The sequence below is a fragment of the Mus caroli genome, chromosome 1 (genome assembly GCF_900094665.2).
Source record: "Mus caroli chromosome 1, CAROLI_EIJ_v1.1, whole genome shotgun sequence".
In the NCBI taxonomy this organism is placed as follows: domain Eukaryota; kingdom Metazoa; phylum Chordata; class Mammalia; order Rodentia; family Muridae; genus Mus; species Mus caroli.
In genome coordinates, this window is record NC_034570.1 from 150747638 (window position 1) to 150766518 (window position 18881).

The window sequence follows — 18881 nt, forward strand, 5'->3', positions numbered from 1 at the left end:
AAAAAAAAAAAAAAAAAAAAAACCTAATTTCTCGTTCATTTAGTAAGGTTATCAAGCTTTTGCTCTATATGCAAGGCATGCGACAGGCAACATACAGAGATTCAAGTTGGAGACCTTGGTTTTGCAAACAAGTTTGTGTCCATTAGCATGACAATAGAGCTCTCCCATGGGACTTATCACTTACTGTGACAAATTCGTTTTATAATTAAAATATGATTTGGATGTAGAGAAGCAAACCTTTACTTGTGACAGCAGATGTAAAATCTAGAATCTTAAAGTAGATTTTGATATTTTTTTCATTTTCCGGTCTTACTCATGAAAATAATACCTCTGGCAAGAAACCCAAGCACTTGGAAGAGAAATCACAAACCATTCGGCTGAGCAGTTTGGAGAGAACACAGCCCAGTGGTTCTCAACCTGCAGGTTTAACTCTTTCATAGGGGTCACCTAGGACCATTGGAAAATAACAAATATTTATATTATAATTCTTAACAGTAGCAAAATTATATCTATGAAGTAGCAACAAAAATAATTTTATGGTTGGAGACCCCTGCAACATGAGGAACTTTATTAAAGGGTCGCAGCACTAGGAAGGTTGTAAAGCACTGGTCTAGCACATAAGGAAACCAGTTGCAGGGAGTAAGGAATGGTACGTGAAACTGATCATGCAAGAAATAAAGCTGCTCTTCCAAAACCCATCAATAACCATCTGTATCACAGGAAGAAATTAAAGCTTGACTTCCCCTAAGCTTGGCCTGGCAGCCATCATACTGCTAACCCATGCTGTTCATTACCTGTGTGACCTTCGGTGTTGGCTTTCTTGCTCTCCCGGGCTCCTTTCTGGGCCCACACTTCAACCTTGTACTCCACACCTGGCCTCAGGCCTGTCAGGACTGTGCTCCTCTGTTCCTTCCCAATCAGGAATTCTTTGGATTCCCCATCAGCAGAGGTGTAGCGCACCACATACCTGTCAATGTCAGCCTGTACCGGGTCCCAGGAGACACTGAGAGTGGTCTCTGTCACCTGGTCGATCGCCAGGTTTTTGGGACTATCAATATCTGAAAGGATAAGCACTGGTCAATAAACACTAACTAGAGTAGACACAAAGACTGAAGCCATTGTGCTTGGGCTGAGTTTCCTGATCTTAGAGTTTTCCATCCCATATGTCTACTCTCATTATGTGATCTCATAGACAGAGACCACAATTGGACTCTTGGTTCCTCAGAGAGAAAGAATAGGACAATGGGATGGCCACCACAGCCAGTTTCCGTTTGCATAAATGTGACCCTTGGACTAGGTTATAAGATAGATAGGTCAATATTCCGTGTATACTTCATGAGTCAGATTCTACCTTCACCAGCTCTCTATATGTCTTGGTGAAGTCGAAGATTCCACTGGTTTGGGGATTTTTTTATTGTAAAACAGGGGTGCTATCAACTCAGCAAATTCCTCTGAGGAAAGAAAAAAAGCCCTTATTTCCTCCTAATGGATGTATAAAGTGGGGTAAACACTATGGAAATATACTGGCATATGTAATATAGTGAAAAATAAAGGACAGAATAAGAGAGTGATCCAGAAATTTTACTCCTAGGCATTTATGTCCTGGAAACAAACTCTCGGACAAATGCTATGGCACAATGCACAATTTCACAAGTGACAAATGGAGAAACAAATTGTCATACGGCCATTCAATGAAACACTCACTAAGGATAAAATTTAGAATGGATTCATGCTACATGAGACAGATCCTGAGGAATAGTGTTTCATGAAAAAAGTCAATCACTAAAGGCCACATCAAATGTGACATATATCTATAACAAGTCAGAGAGGCTTCTTTGTGGAGTGGACAGAAGCTGATGAAGAAACTGACAACTGGTCACAGTTCAGAGAACAAATGTCTGTGGAGGGCTCACCCACAAATGTGACATCTATATCCCACACACTCTAGCTTGGGGACCACTGACGAAGAAGAGACAGTAAGACTGTAAGAGTCAGAGTTGGAGAGCACCTGCACAAAAACATGTCTGTGGAGATGACCAGACCACTGTAATCTTGAACTCCCTGCAGCATGAATGGGACAGGGGCTCAGGGAACCCGCCCCCCAGCTGAGAGGCTATTGACAATTTATAGGTTCTGGAAAAGGGCCTTTGGGGATGTGGTAGGTCAACCACAGATGGCCCCACATCCCTGAGTATATGGGTAGTATAAAGTGGACTTAGTGGGTTATAAAAAAGAAAGAAGAGACAACATCCTATCTTGGGAGGAGATGGGGAGAGTGGGGAATGATCACAGTGCATTGTGTGCATTATGAAATTCTCAAGAATTAACAAAAATATACTTTTTTATTTAAGCAGAGACCTCCACAGAGACAGACAGCACTTATTACTTATGGCTGCAGGAATGGGGATGGGAAGCTGCTGGTGATGGACAGGAGGAGGTTCCTCTTGCTGGTGATGTCACTGAAACAATGGCAATCACTGAGCAATTCTGAGACTATGTCAAGAAAATACTATATGCCCTGAACTGGACTCTTCAAGAGGGTGAATTGGAGTGTGAAAAGCCATCTTGGGGAGGCTATTCTTGATGAAGAGGAAACACAGATGGAAAAGCTTTAGAATTATCAGCTGTTCTTAGATATAATTAGTCACAGGATCTTCAGAGAAGAAAACATAGTACTCAAGAGGGCTTCTTTTCTAAGAAAGCAATGTCCTTCTCTGTTCCAAAGAGAGCACAGCAAAAGTCATTTATTTCAATAAAGTATATGGCTCACAGATCCTAGCATATGTTCTTTCTTTTCAAGAGGATCCTTTTGAAACTGACCACAAAGGAAATACACATCTTGATAAACAGTGGGTGGATGTGTCAATCACCATTAACCTTCAAGAGACAAAAGAGGAGGAGAATATGGGGTCCTTACTTTGAACCAACGTGTTATATAGCATGGAGGGAGGGTGTGGGTGTTATGACAAAAGTGTACCACTCTGGTCTTCTATGATCATTGGTCTCTTCCAGGAGCAGAGAAAGAATAGCAAGAATCCTTCCTAAGGTTTACCATGAAATATGTCACATGCTCAGGCTACAATGTTCATACCTGTGGGGGCCTTGGTGTTGGCTTTCCGGCTGTCCTGGGCCCCCTTCTGGGCCCACACATCCACCTTGTACTCCACACCTGGCCTCAGGCCCCTCAGGACTGTGCTGCTCTTATCCTTTGACACAGGCACCTCCTTGGTCTCTCCATCAGGAGACGTGTAGCGAACCATGTACCTATCGATGTCAGCCTCCACTGGGTCCCAGGAGACACTAAGAGTGGTCTCGGTCACCTGGTCAGTCACCAGGTTTTTGGGGCCATCAATATCTACAAGAGAAAGAGATGATCAATAGATACTAGTAACAGGCTCCAGAAACTGAGACCACTGGGCCTGGGCTGGGAGAGTTTCCAGTTCTTAAGGTTTTTCCATATTGGATATGCATCATCGTGCTTCATGGACAGAGACCTTGTCTCCACAGCTGAAATCAGAGCCTCAGAGGGACAGCACAGGACAGTAGAATGAACATTGCATCCAAGAAGAGTGTGTTCTACCTTAAGAGGCAGAGCTAAGGGGCAGGAAGGCCCTTGGGTTCCAATCAGCAGACCAAGAAATTTATCCCAGCTCTGCCATCAGCCTGGGTAACTGGGTAATAGCCTGACTACTTTTCTTATTTGTACTTGTGGGCCTGGGTTAATAAGTTATAAGATACCTCAGGACTGCATGAGTACTTGAGAAATGAAACCCACGAGGTATCAGCTATGTGACTTACAGAAACCACTCACTTCATGGAACTGAGGGATTCTCAGACTTGAAATGAAGACACTAACTCAGTCCTGATCTACCAATGTAGCCAACACCTCTAAGGACTAAGTGCACAGACAAAATAGTCCTTATTTGTTGCTAGGCAGCATTTAGAATCTTATCTCAACTTTTGCCTAATAAATTAAAATTAGAATTTCCAAATGATCCTGTAATTCCACTCTTAGTTATATAACAAGAAAAGTGATGGCAAAAAAAATTCTTGTGCACAGAAGGATGAGACTATAGTCAGATGTCTACTGACAACATGAAATGCTGTTAGTCTAACAAAATAATTTATTTGGCCTAGCATGGACCAGGTCCTAGGTTTGATCCCTAGCATCACACACACACACACACACAAAAATATACATACAAATGTCCTTATAACATTATTCATCTTAGACTTTTAAAAGTTAAAATAATCAAAATATCAAACAAGGAGCAAACTGAAAATCAAATGTGCTCACATGTACTGTGAAATACTAATTTACATACTGATATGTGTTATAATACAAAGAAACCAAAATGAATGAGAGCTCACCAGAGGCTATATAGATGATAAATCCATTATAAACAATGTCCAGAACATAGAACTATACAGACAGGCAGCCATTGTTAGTAGCATTGGAGGTAGTAAGGTTGGAGACTGATTGGCAATGGCTGTGAGTCTGAGCTTAGTTCTTTACAGTGGTGAGAATAGACTATAGTAGTAGTAGTAGTTACAGAACTCTGTGAGTAGTCTAAATTAATCAAGTCATACATATTAAAAGGTGAGTTTCAATATGTAAATATCAGCTAATATGATTGTTCTGACAAAATGTGTAAGCACAGATGAGAAGGCCTTATGATTACCAAATGTTATATGAAATAGCAATGGTGTGATCCCCAGAATGAAACACAGCACTCAGGAGAGGATTTGTCACTAAAAATTAACATCCTCTCCTTGCTCCAAAGTGATCACAGTGAAAGCCATTTTCCTAAAGTACTTACTTCACAGGGCCTAACATCCATCTCCTTTCCATCTCTTCATGAAGAGAAATATTTGGAGACTGAACACAAAGGGGAAACATGGTTGAAAGAACACTGGGCAGAAGTCACCTGCCACTGTTGGCCCTTTTATTTTCCAGCAGATCAAACCCAGGGACTTGAAAATGTTATCCAAGCATTCACTACTGAGTTATATCCACAGCTCATCACCAACCTCTATGAGGCTGAAGTGGAAGGCTGAACATGAGGTCCTTATTAAGAGACATGTGTCCAGCACTTAGAGATGGTGCAAGCTATACAAAAGTGATCTGCCATCCTGATTCTCTCAAAATCACTGATCATCATAGCAGCGAAAGAAACCCAAACATGACTTCGCATAGGTGTGGGATGATAACTGCTACCTTCTCAGGGAACACTGTCCATTACCTGTTGGGGCTTTGGTGCTGGTCTTCCTGCTTTCCTGTGTCCCCTTCTGGGCCCACACGTCGACCTGATACTCCACACCTGGTCTCATGCCTGTCAGGATGGTGCTTGTTTGGTCCTTCCCAACGAGAAATTCCCTGGTCTCGCCATCGACAGAAGTGTAGCGCACCACGTACCTGTCGATGTCAGCCTCTACTGGGTCCCAGGACACGGTGGCAGTGCTCTCTGTCACCTGCTCAGTCACCAGGTTTTTAGGGCTGTCAATATCTAAAAGAAAAGCTTGATCAGTAACCACTAGTAAACTGAGTGTGGTGTCTCACGTCTATAGTCGCAGTACTCAGAAGGCTGAGGCCTGGGATCATGAGATCATGAATTTGAGATCAGTATAGGCTGCCCAACAAGACTCTGTCTAAACAGGAGATTCTTAACCTACGGATCACAATCCACTTGGGGATTGAACAACCTTTCACAGGAGTTGTCTAAGAACACCGGGAAACACAGATATTTACATTATGATTCATAACAGTAGCAAAATTAAGTTTTAGAATAGCATCAAAAATAATTTTATGGTTGTGGGGATCACCACATGAGGAACTATATATTAAAGGGTTGCCGAATTAGGAAAGTTGAGAACCACTGGTCTAAACACACATACACATGCACATGCACATACACTAGACATCTTTAAGGCTGGACTGAGCATTTATTCTTGTTCTTACTGTTTCTCCCATTTCCTATACTGATGTTGATTTATGGACAGAGATCTTATCTCCACAACTAGACTCTCAGATCCTCAAGGAAGTAGCCCAGGATAGTGAAAACATTCCCAGCCCAGCAGCTTTGGAGACTTCAACTTCTAACTAAACCTCAGTCTCCTCACCTGTAAGAGTGGATTTTAGAAACATATACAGTAAGCTGCTACAATATTTCATGAGTATTTCATGAGTCAGACACTATGATCTCTATTTTATGTGAATTATAGAAATCATGTACTCCACTAGGTTGAGGACTCTTAGCTAGGAATGAGAGCATGAACTCCTGCTCTACCAATAACAAATTCTCCTCAGGACCACGCTCATGAAGACATTTGCCCTGATCTTTGCTTGTGGGTGTATGAAAGGGCACAGCCGCTTTGGAGATTACTGTGGAAGGAACTCAAAATTAAACACATAGGGTTAACAGTCCATTTCTAATACATCTACCTAAGAGAAATGAATGCCCCAGTGTTATTATTCATGATGGTTAAAATGTGGAAACAAAACAAATAGCCACCGAGACAAAATAGTAAACAAATGTGTATATCCAAGGAAATATTAATGTTAATAAAAATAAATGTCCATATATGTTATAACACAGATGAACCGGAAAACTCTATTCTGTGAAAGCAGTACATGCTGTGTGACTCCATGTATTACAACTGTGCAGAACAGAGAAATCTAGAACAGACAGCTGTTGCTACTGATGGGAAGGGAAAGAGAAAGTGCAATAACTGGAAATGCATGTCATGTTCTTTATTGTGACAACAATGTTCTAAAGAGTGCTAATTGTTGGACAGCACTGTCAATATGTCATACTAAATGCTGAGCTGTATACTTTAAGGACTGCATTTTATACATACACACATATCTTCATAACACTATTCTCTGCAAATGAAACAGAAATGGGTAAGCCTTGAACTTACCAATTGTTGTTGTGTATGCTAGGTATGTACTGCAACTCTAGGACTGTGAAAGTGGAACGCACACACAGTACTCAAGAGAATCTACTCACGAAGAGAACAATAAATTCTCCTGTTCCGAGGAAAGCTCAGCAGGCACCATTTCCCTAAAGCACTTAGCTCCTAGACCCTAAAGCATAGGCATCTTGATGTCACTTTATCTTCAAGATGAAATACTTCAGTGTTTGACAGTGATGGAAATATACAATTCGAAGAACAATATGTTGATGTGAACAATCACTAACCTTTGTAAGACCAAAGCATGAGTCCATATTTCTAGATTAAATGTAAATGTCATGTGGGGAGGGTGTGGGTATTATGACAAAAGTGTACCACTCTGGTCTTCTATGATCATTTATTTCTTCCAGAAGCAAAGAAGGAATAGCAAGAATCCTTCCTAAAGCTTACCATGAAATATGTCACATGCTCAGGCTACAATGTTCATACCTGTGGGGGCCTTGGTGTTGGCTTTCCGGCTGTCCTGGGCCCCCTTCTGGGCCCACACATCCACCTTGTACTCCACACCTGGCCTCAGGCCCCTCAGGACTGTGCTGCTCTTATCCTTTGACACAGGCACCTCCTTGGTCTCTCCATCAGGAGACGTGTAGCGAACCATGTACCTATCGATGTCAGCCTCCACTGGGTCCCAGGAGACACTAAGAGTGGTCTCGGTCACCTGGTCAGTCACCAGGTTTTTGGGGCCATCAATATCTACAAGAGAAAGAGATGATCAATAGATACTAGTAACAGGCTCCAGAAACTGAGACCACTGGGCCTGGGCTGGGAGAGTTTCCAGTTCTTAAGGTTTTTCCGTATTGGATATGCATCTTCAGTGCTTCATGGACAGAGACCTTGTCTCCACAGCTGAACTCAGAGCCTCAGGAGGACAGCACAGGACAGTAGAATGAATACTGCATCCAAGAAGAGTGTGTTCTACCTTCAGAGGCAGAGCTAAGGGAGAGGAAGCCCCTTGGGTTCCAGTCAGCAGACCAAGAACTTCACCTCAGCTCTGCCATCATCCAGTTGGTAGCCAGCTTCAGGCAATTCGGCTGCCTGTCTCTAAGCTCTGCTTCCTCATCTCTAAGATTATAGAGAGGCTTTTCTATAGACTTTGAGGTACCAATATTCAACATGTCCATCTATTTTCATCAATTATTAACTTAGTTTTAATACTTGGGAAAGTTGCTTTACTCTGTTCTGCATTTGTAAAGTAGAAAATGTTTAAGGGTGTGTGTGTGTGTGTGTGTGTGTGTGTGTGTGTGTGTGTATGTGTGTGTGGTTAACTTTGTCAACTAAGATAAAAACAATATTTACAGCTTCAGGACCACAGAAGATTCATCCTGAGATTCAAAACTTAATAAAAGGCATCCCAGCCCTTATGCCTCAATTTCTTCTGAAGAGGAAACAAAAACGGAATATGGGAGATATTGATTTATATCCTATAAAGGTGTTACATCCTAGTGTTACATCCTATGAGTTAATAACGTGCTAGGACTGTTCTTAGCACCGAGTAGATGTGCAAACCTTCAACTATCATTACTATGATGAAATCAATTCATTGACACTATAAATCCAAGAGATTTTTGTCCTCCATACTACATAATAGAAAGTAATTGAAAATATATTTTATCAATAAACTAGTAATATTTTCTTTTTTTAAAAGAAGTTTATTGCAAACGCCATTTTCCTAAGGTCATTTGTTCAAAGGTTCTATTTCATATGTTGCTTTAGGCTATGACCTCAAGAAAAATGGTATCTAACTTCCCACCTGGAAGCCCACAGGTAAGGAGGGATCAATAGTTTTAAGGTCCTTGGCTGACCAAGCATGACCAGTTATTAAGGAAGTTGGAGAGGCCAGTATGTTAGGACTCAGAGAATGGAATTATGTGAGAAGACTTTGTGTACCTTGGGTGAGGTCTGAACTTTAATCTGTTTCACCTCGATCCCTGGAAGAGCTTACTGTGTTTGCTATAGAGCAAAAGATTTCAGCCAGGTTGATTAGCAATGCCTAAGACATTCTAACTGCTACAACTCAGCAGAGGGAAGGGAGATACAGGGTGTGCTACGCATTCTCCAACACAAAAGGAAGAGCCCTGCAACAAAGGATTGTCCTGCTCAAATGTCAGCAGTGCTGAGGTTGAGACGCCCTTTCTAAAGCATGGGGAACACATCAGCAGGTGTTTGACATGTGGCTAAAATTCTTCATCAGTGAGAAAATGGCAGGATGCTCTCACAAAGAGCAAGGGGGTGCAGTTCCCATGAACTAAACATCAGTAGAGAAAGTGCTTGGGGTCGTGTTAGGAGCTGTCCTGGAGGACTAGCTAGAGGGTTGAGGTGACACCATCAGGGCAGTTTGGGGGTCCTCAGCTAACCAACCTTGATCAACCAACCACTAAATGAAGGGTGTTAGGGGATTAGGAGGAAGGAGTGGTAACGGGTCAGGAAGGAAAACAATGAGAGTTAGCCAGCTGAAAGAACGGGACCTAACGTTCAAGGAGGAAAACAAAAGAAAAGCTGAGCAGTACCGCTTCCCATGGCATGCAGTTAGCATGCAAACGACTAACTCAAATGAAGGATGGACCCATACATGGAAATGGACATTTTCATTACTAAAAAAGTCAACACAGGGGGGACTAGTCGCTGGCTTGTTTGTAGATAACAAAACACTGCAATTATTTCTGCCTACAGCACTCATCCGAAGGGCAGAAACAGGAACAAACTTCACGGGAAGGGTCTAAACAAGCGCGGAATTTTTAAAAAGAAGAAGTTGGTGGTGGATCACAACCTTACAAGGCTGGCTCTCTCCGCCTGACAGTTGCTTGCGCTCCCTTCATATTTGCTTCCTGCCAGAGTGAAACACTTAGCTCTAATAACAAATCATCTTCAGAGGCAGAAGAAGAGGCAAGCGGGGGAGGCTGTAAGCAGGAAGCATTAGTCTGTAAAGACCATGGTTTGGAGACTTACAGTGTAAGACATTCATTGTAAGACAAGGAGGTATACAATTCCTGAGGGAGCATCATTGCCGCTAATCAACAAAAGTCAAAGAGGGAAAAGCCAACCTTACCATCTCATGAACAGCGCAATGCATGTCCCATTACCTGTGGGGGCCTTGGTGTTGGCCTTTCTGCTCTCCTGGGTCCCCTTCTGGGCCCACACATGGACCTTGTACTCCACGCCTGGCCTCAGGCCAGTCAGGACGGTACTGCTCTTCTCCTTAGGCACTGGGACCTCTCTCGTCTCTCCATCGGCAGAGGTGTAGCTCACCATATACCTGTCAATGTTGGCCTGAACAGGGTCCCAGGAGACACTGAGAGTGTTCTCTGTCACCTGGTCAGTCACCAAGTTTTTGGGGCTGTCGATGTCTGAAAGGAAAATGTTTGAGAAGTCTAAGCTATAACAATGGAAGCCACACACCCCCTTATCTTGCTTTTTATCTTCCAGAACATTCAGCACAAGGCAATGGTTTACCACGCCAAGCCTCTGGTGGGAGTCAAGGGAGGAAGCAGTTTCTGGGTCTCTATCTCAATCTCGGGCTAGCTATACACTTAACATGTTTTCTTGACTTTGGGCTCCCTAAAATGTAGAAGGAATATTCTCTTCATAGTAACATATGGCACATCAAGACAGCCAATTAAACACCTGTCACACTGTCAGGGTAACTAATTTATCATTGTATCAAGGGCTGCCTCTCCGGTGAGCACTCTGAGGGTATTGTCACAAGTATTTCCAAAACTAGACCCTCTACGCACTGCCACCGAGTCTGCTAAAAGAATCTCTCCTATGCAATCTTATTCCTCTCACCGAGTCCTGAGGCTAGCTGACTAGGTTAGGCTGGCTGGCCAGTGAGCCCCAGGGATCCCACCTGTGTGCCTCCCCAGAGCTGGAGTCACAAGTGTGCACCCCCACATCCAGCTTGTGCTAAGGATCGGACTTAGATTGTGCCGCAAGCACGCCACCGGCTGAGCTACCTCTCATGCATCCTTGTAGTCTCTGGTCTCAGGTCCCAACCTGTGGTACCATGCACACTCAAATCCGTACGTTCACACTTCATTCCAACGGTGCATCTCTCTCTGCTTACCTGTGGGAGCCTTGGTGTTGGCCTTCTTGCTCTCCCGATCACCTTTCTCTGCCCACACGTAAACTTTGTACTCCACACCAGGACTCAGACCGGTGAGGACCGTGCTCCTCTGGTCCTTCCTCACTGGAACCTGCTTCGTCTCTCCATCCACGGAAGTGTAGCTTACCACGTACCTGTCGATGTCAGCCTCCACTGGGTCCCACGAGACAGAGAGGCTGTTCTCTGTCACCCGGTCAGTCACCAGGTTTTCTGGACTGTCAATTTCTTTAAGGAAGATACAAAGGAGGAGGGTAAGCTTTACTGCTCTCTAGTTCCTAAAAGGCCAAAGGCATAGCCAAAATAGTGATGTCAAATAACTCCACAGTCAGCTATATGCTGGGGATTGAGAGAGCTTAAAGCTCTAAGTAGACAAGTCAGGTATTCTAAGAATAAACTGCTAGTACGACTGAAAGGAAGAATTCAGACAGTGCCAATAAATAGATCAATTCCATAAACTTTTCTTTCTTTAAAGAAATGGCTTTCACATGCCATTTATGTGTAATTTATCATAAATTACATAGCACTCTTGCAGTTCTCTGACCCCTTGCACCTGAAAATAAGTATATTTCAATAATCTTCTCTGCTATTCCCCGCTCTGGGGATGAAAAATGTTCTCGAAGTAGGAGCTGTCAGTGCTTTCTACAGAGAACGTTATGTTGTGTCCAGTGAACGGGGTGAGCTTTAAACTGGTGGTACGAAGGTGTGGGTTCATGAGAAGGAGCCTAGGAGTATCTGCCCGAGTATCTGTGTGATGAAACCTGATAGAAGCTGGCCTCTGGTTTTCTTGGTTCCTCACTTAGGACAAACTGCATAACTTAAGTTTCTGTCTCTGCCCCTCTACAAAGAAGTAAAGAGCCAGCCTTCCTCATAGATGAACGTCTGCATGGTACGTGCTTATAAGGCTTGCCATTAAGAATGGCATATAAGGGATGGGATATCCCTTCTTCCTCAAAATGTAAGACCTTAGAGTCAAAACTCCAAATAGTATGGTACAAACAAAAAGGCATTCCTAAACATGATGCCTTCATAACCCCGCTCCAGAGGCCAGCTCCTGAAGAGTATTCCCAGAAAGAAAGAGCACTTCACCCTGCACACCACCACAGGCCAGACCTAGCAGTGACAAGTAGTCCCATGAGACAACTGACCTTAAGAAGCACAGAGATGGGGCTATATCGCTGTTGTCTGTTATGGAACAATAAAGGGTCTAACTCCTGGGACACTTTAATGTCACAGCCCCATCCTTACTATTGTACCACTTCACAGACCTGCCTACCATAAAGGACACTTGAGATTACCAACTGCTCGACCTCATCCCTGAGGCCTTTGCACAGGTGACTTTCCCGTGAGCTCACACCTGTCCTTGCAGGCTCTCTTCAGGGTCCCTTCTCAGATGCTTTCCTCCTCACATTGGTTTTGGTCAGTGTTCTATCACAGCAACAAGCGTGATGTGCACCCGTCGCTTTAAGTGAGTTCACTCACTGACCTAGACAGTTTCCTGTCAACTTGGCAGAAGCTAAAGTCATCTGAGAGGAGGGAGCACCAATTAAGGGAATGCCCACAAAAGACTGAGCTGTAGGCAAGGCTGGAGGGCATTTCTTAATTAGCTATTGATGGGAAAGGGCCCAGCTCGTTGCGGGTGGTGCCACCCTGGGCTGGTGATTCTGGATTCTATTAAAAAACAAGCAGGCTGAGCAAGCCACGAGGAACAAGCCAGGAAGCAGCACTTCTCTGTGGCCACTCTGTCAGCTCCTGCCTCCAGGTTCCTGCCCTGCTTGAGTTCCTGTCCTGACTTCCTTTGATGATGAGCTGTGATGTGGAAGTGTAAATTGAATTAACCTTTTTCTCTCCAACTTGATTTTGATCATGGTGTTTCGTCACAGCAATTGTAACCCTAACTAAGACACTTATGTAACCCTCCCCATATTCCTGTAGTGCAGACATTCCTGAGCCATTTTATAAACCAGTAATTGACCCACCACCACTCAGCTAATAAATGGCAACACTGGAGTTAAATTTTAAATGGTCAAGGATCTGAAACCATATTCCTAATTCCTATGCATGCCTCTCTGACGTTCTCTGTATTCAGTGACTGTACAAACACAATCAGCGGATCCTTTCCCTCTGAGTTCCTACTAAGTGCTTTGGAAGAGCAGGCGGGTACCAATTAGACTGTTGTGAATTCAGAGATGACCAACAGAGTGTTTGAACACAAAGACTGGCCATGCTCTGTCTCAGTATGTCTCAGAACATCTGAAGGCCTGAGCTGAGCAGACCAAGCAGATGCAGTTGGAGATCTTATGTTTCTAAAGATTTAAGGGAAGTATCCGTGCGTTTGGCAAATGTTGATGCCAATGCAAACCATTTGTCTGAAAGAGAGCTCCTAGCTGCATGCAAACTACTTCTATCACCACTGTAATCTGAGATAAACATTCAAATTTATTGTTGGTCCGAAGTCTTCAGTTGTCATTAAAAAGTAAAAATTACAACATTTTACTCTACTCCAAGACAGATGTATATGGAATTTCATCCCAAATAAATATGACTATTCCTATTAAATAGTCTTATAGCTCCATCTGAAGTTAAAATGTAGAAAAAAAGAAAAGAAAAGATCATAAATGTGACATTTGAAATTTGCTTTAGGATAAAATCTCAGCACTGAGCATGGAAAATAGATGCAAAGTCCCACCCCAAGGGAGGAGCTAACTTCAATTCACACCTGCTGGGAAATAGGAAATATATTTTCCCATGGAGGGTCACTGGGTAGAACAATCATATATATGCCAAGCAGCCCCTATGCCCAGGAATAGAAACCAACACAAACAAACTCCGTGTGTGTGTGTGTGTGTGTGTGTGTGTGTGTGTGTGTGAGAGAGAGAGAGAGAGGGGGGGGGGAAGTGCTTTGTTTATATTTTTAGTTTGTTTTGATTTTTGAGGTTTTGTTTTGTTTTGGGGGGGGCTTTTTGGAGCAAGAGAAAAACATGAAGTTGGGTGAGCAGGGAGGCGAGGTGGTATCTGAGAGTAGATGGGAAGAGAAAACAATATCATCAAATAAAATCAAAATATATTGTATTAAAAATTTTTAAAAATAACGCTCTTTTAAAATTGCTTTTGTAAATATTCTCCAACCCCACCAATAAAAGAGCTGATGCCAAAATGGTAATGATCTTCACCTTCAAAAGCAACTTCCTCCTTACCCTGAGGAAACCTACCTAACTCCCATTCTCCCGTTACCTGTGAGGGCCTTGGTGTCTGCTTTCTTGCTGCCTTGGTTGCCCCTCTCAGCCCACACAAAAACTTTGTAGGCCTCTCCTGGCTTCAGGCCTGTGAGAACGGTGCTGCTCTGGTCCTTCGGTACTGCCTTCTCCTTGGTCTCCCCATCAGGGGCGATATAGCGTACCACATACTTGTCTATGTCAGCCCTCACTGGATCCCAGGAGACAGATGCTGTGTCTTCTGTCACCTGATTTGTGACCACATTGGTTGGTCCATCAATTTCTTCATACATAAGAAACAAAAATTAGAGAAACAAGTTGCCTGGTAAAATCCACAGTCACTTTAAGGTCTAGATCAATGGTCTCTCAACAGTACAAAGGAGTCTCTCTTTCAACCATGACAGGCGAATATCTAGCCTCTGCCTTAATCTTAAACTGAGAATAGGTCCCTGGTAGATTAAAAATCAAATCTGTTCTAGTTTCAGATTACTGACTACATTAGAAGAAACTCTATTAGGTGCAGCTGATAAACTGGAAAGTAATCAATGCTATCACTGACATAGTAGTTTCTGTGAAATATAACTCCCATAACATGTCTACTATAAGTATAGGTGGGCTGCCTCTAACTCCCTTTCAGGAGACCACTCAGCAACTCTTCAAGAACAGTTATCCCTTCTTTTCTCAATTCCCCTGAAATCAAAACTGACCTCATCTATCTACTCCTTTCAAATGAAAGTTTCTTGACCAGGCATTTATCATCTATCTATATAATGTTTCCTTCTTTCTTTCCTGAAATAAAAGGGCCAAAAATTTAACTTATTTACCCCACAACAATGTATGTGACAGGGAATAGGATGGCATTCAGCAGTTATAAATAAATAAGACAGTCAGCAGTCTGTGTTGAGGTCATTGGTGTTCAAAACAATTTTCCAACTGTATCCTGGACACACACCCTGTACCTGTGGCCTCAGGAGTCCCCCTATCTAGGTTTCCTCAATTTCTGCCAACACTAGGTCCCTGCTAAGTACAACCAGCAGAGATTCCACTTCAAGAAGTGCAGAGTAAGCCCTAGCATCGCTTAGCTTCTTTCAGGGACTATTGTTCGTTTGGCTGGTTGTGGTTCTTTGGTTTTGTTTTATGCTTGGGGAGTTATGAGAGTTCTTTAAAAAGTGAATCTTACTATATAGCCCAGACTGGCTTGAACTCACAATCCTTGTATCTCAACTCAGCTTTCTGAACGCTGGGATTAGAAACAAGAATCACCACATAACACACACCTCCTTGGTTGTGGTAGACAAGCCCATCATTCCTGCACTTAGAAGTCTGAAGCAGGAGAATCATGAGTTCTAGATAAACCGGGGCTATACATGAAGTTCAAAACCAGACTGATCCACTGAGTAAAGCCTTATCTAAAAATATGCAATAATTTAGTAAACACATAAACAAAACTTTTAAGTGATTCTGATAGACATCAAAGAATAAGGACTTCCATGTTAAATCCCACCATCTCCAATCTATGCATGTTTAATAATGTCCTTGGCCAACAGTTATACTCATTAGTTTTGCCTTCTTAAAGTTCCATTTATATTTTAATCTTTTGTCTAAATATGCTCACTTTTCTGTCCATCTTCCAGACACTGGAGAATTTTATAAGCAAGCCATCAATACACATTCGTCAAGGCCACTGATAAAGATGTCAAACAGAACAACGCTAAGACGTGACCCTAGAATGTCCTCTGTATATGGATCTACAACTTTTTAACTGAAAAAAGCCACAAAACAACTTCTTGGTCTAAGGCAGCTAAATTCTCCTCCTCCCACCCTACCCACCTCAATCTATTCTTGGTCTCTCAGCCAAGGATTTTTCAGAGAGAAGTTACAATTTCACATAGTCCCATTTTTCAACCTTAGCTACAGTGCACCTTTATCAAACATAAGGGCACTGTTTTATTTGCAAGAGAAGATGAAATGTGTTCCATTACCAGAGGCAGTTCATATTTCATTTAGTAAGTCAACTGCTATTTACCAAGCACATACCAAGGGTCATGGTGCTTTTCATACATTAGTTACCAAATCCCATGGTAAAAACACAAGGCATTCACCAGGTGCCTCACAAGTTAGGAAAACTAATAGTCTTCCCCTCTTAGAAAAGTACGCATACGCTAGGCCCAGACAGGTTAGATAACTTCTGTAAGATCGACAGTAATAAATACTAGCAACTGCAACAACGCTAACAATCTTTGTCAACTTGCATCTGAGGTCTTTTCAAAGATAATAAAGTTAAAATGGAGTCATTTAGGTGGATCCAATCCAATGTGACTGGCATCTCTTCAATCTATGTGGGATAAACATTAACAATTGTAGATGGAATAAACTATGCTCTGAAAGACGACTGCAACCTGAAATAACATAGGAGTAGTTGATTAGAACTTGGGGAGAATTCTAAAGAGAAAGAAAACAGCTTGGGCTGTTGGGGTGCTAGATACATCTCATGGGCAAAGGGAGTTCCATGGAATGAGAGAGGGGGTGTCTGGATGCAGAAGCCTGCAGAACCCCAATGCCAACAGGAGGCTCTAAGAGATCATTCAGAAGAAGACATGTATACAACAGAGAGGATTCTCTCTCTGACCTCTTACCCCAATGTCTCTGTGCTTGCTAGGCAGGGATGCTGACACAGCCCCACTCCCACCCCCAGGCCATAGCTCAGTCTCAGCAATAGTGATGAAAGGAGAAGATTATAGACACAGAGAGAGGAGTGCAATCCAGCTCTTGAAAGCCCTGACTCTCACCCTCTCCAAAGTGACCCACCCACACCTACAAAGTCCAGCATCCTAGCAGTATCTCTCATTCCCGCACCTTGCCCCTATCAGTACTTAGCCTGCAACATCTTGTCACTCTGCACAGGCCAGTGGATTGGTAGCATCAGAACTGTCTATGTGCACTTAGAGATCCAACCTGGCCAGCCCTGGAGCTTGTGTTCCCTCAGCAGCCTCAGAACACTGAAGAGATGGAGTAGTTGCCAAGGAAAACACTAAGCAAACCCTCTAGAATCATTTGCCCGTCATTTAAAAAAACACTAACCTCATAAGTCACATAATCTAGCTAGAGACACTGTAGTTTTCCATTTGCTTTGCTGTAGAAAGCGTCCAGTGCATTGTTGCAATGCTAACAGTAGCCTAGATTGCTTTTCAAGCACTTGAGGAACACTTTCTTGAGAACACTGACTCTGCTTTTCTGTGCACGTGTCTGATGGGTGATTGATGTGGGATGGAAAGTTTTGCTATCTCTGCCTTCATTCTGTGTCTGTCCTCTTTTTTGCTTTAACCTTTGGGTCAGATTCTACTCCGCTCTGCATGTAGAGATATTGATCATTTGAGAAATGCTTTGCCTAAAGTTATAATGCAGGATTAACTTGACCTAGACCTTGCTAAGTCTCTCTTTCTCCTTCAGGGTTTATAGAAAGAAAAAAAAAAACTATCAGATGCCACTGAAAACAAGAGACCATGAAAAGACGAGGCACCTGAGTTTCTGAAAGAGCTCTGCTTGTTCAGAGAAAAGACAGTAGCCTTTCTCTTCTTCATTGGAGGGGGTGTCTCTCCCTCATTGGTCTGGTCCTTTCGCCTCCTGGGTGATTTTCAAGTAAAGCTCCCAATGAATAAAGCACTTCTTTCACTGTAATACTAATCTTCCCAGCCGGGCAGTGGTGGCGCACGCCTTTAATCCCAGCACTTGGGAGGCTGAGGCAGGCAGATTTCTGAGTTTGAGGCCAGGCTGGTCTACAGAGTGAGTTCCAAGACAGCTAGGGCTACCCAGAGAAACCCTGTCTCGAAGGAAAAAAAAACACAAAAACAAAAAACCATGAAAAACTAATCTTCCCAACATTGGGTTTTCTGTGGGGTGAGCTTCCAGACCTGAGTTAAGGAACACTAGCGTTTAAAATATAAATAGATATCTAGATAGTTCTATATCTACAGCCACTCTAGATCGAGAAGTTAAAACACAGAAGTCCTGCCAGACAGAACCAGCCTAGAACTCAGTGATGTCTGCCTTCTTCCCCACTCTCTTTCTCTCAGCTCTTTACCAGCATAGACTAGAAAGGGGGATCCTCACGAGCTGTGATCCCTGATCATTCACAGGGTGGAACAAAGACAGCAGTCAGATGCTGGCATCCGAGAATGAGAAGTAGACCCCACCGATGGACCCCACACACTTACACAATTGCACGAAGCCAGCCCTGCAAGACCAAAACCTCCATGTCTGCCAGGAGGGGATGTGGGGAACATTAAGTCGTTTTTCCATGCAACAAAATCTTCCAGTAGCTGTGGTGGTGGGCCAAATCGTAGATGAACTACAGCTGTAGCCTCATCTACAAAACAGGATCTCTCTCCAACCTGGTCCCAGAGGCCTCCTTCAGCTACAACTTCCCACCTGCCGCACACTGGCGGTCCTCATTGACATCTATCAGCCTTGTCCTTTTCTTTTCTTTTTTTTTTTTTTTCTTCGAGACAGGGTTTCTCTGTATAGCCCTGGCTGTCCTGGAACTCACTTTGTAGACCAGGCTGTCCTCGAACTCAGAAATCCGCCTGCCTCTGCCT

At 43.1% G+C, this 18881-nt stretch overlaps 1 protein-coding gene across 1 annotated transcript in view; it reads right to left on the reverse strand.

Annotated features, from left to right (window-relative positions):
* Tnn (tenascin N) overlaps positions 1-18881 on the reverse strand; it is a 67158-nt gene that overhangs the window by 29818 nt on the left and 18459 nt on the right. The window contains exons 7-13 of the mRNA XM_021168992.1: positions 14306-14569; positions 11036-11299; positions 10056-10319; positions 7405-7668; positions 5244-5507; positions 3092-3355; positions 795-1058 (exon numbers count right to left, since the gene is read on the reverse strand). Of these exons, the coding sequence (XP_021024651.1) occupies positions 795-1058; positions 3092-3355; positions 5244-5507; positions 7405-7668; positions 10056-10319; positions 11036-11299; positions 14306-14569 (1848 nt within the window). The remainder of the gene's footprint in view (positions 1-794; positions 1059-3091; positions 3356-5243; positions 5508-7404; positions 7669-10055; positions 10320-11035; positions 11300-14305; positions 14570-18881) is intronic.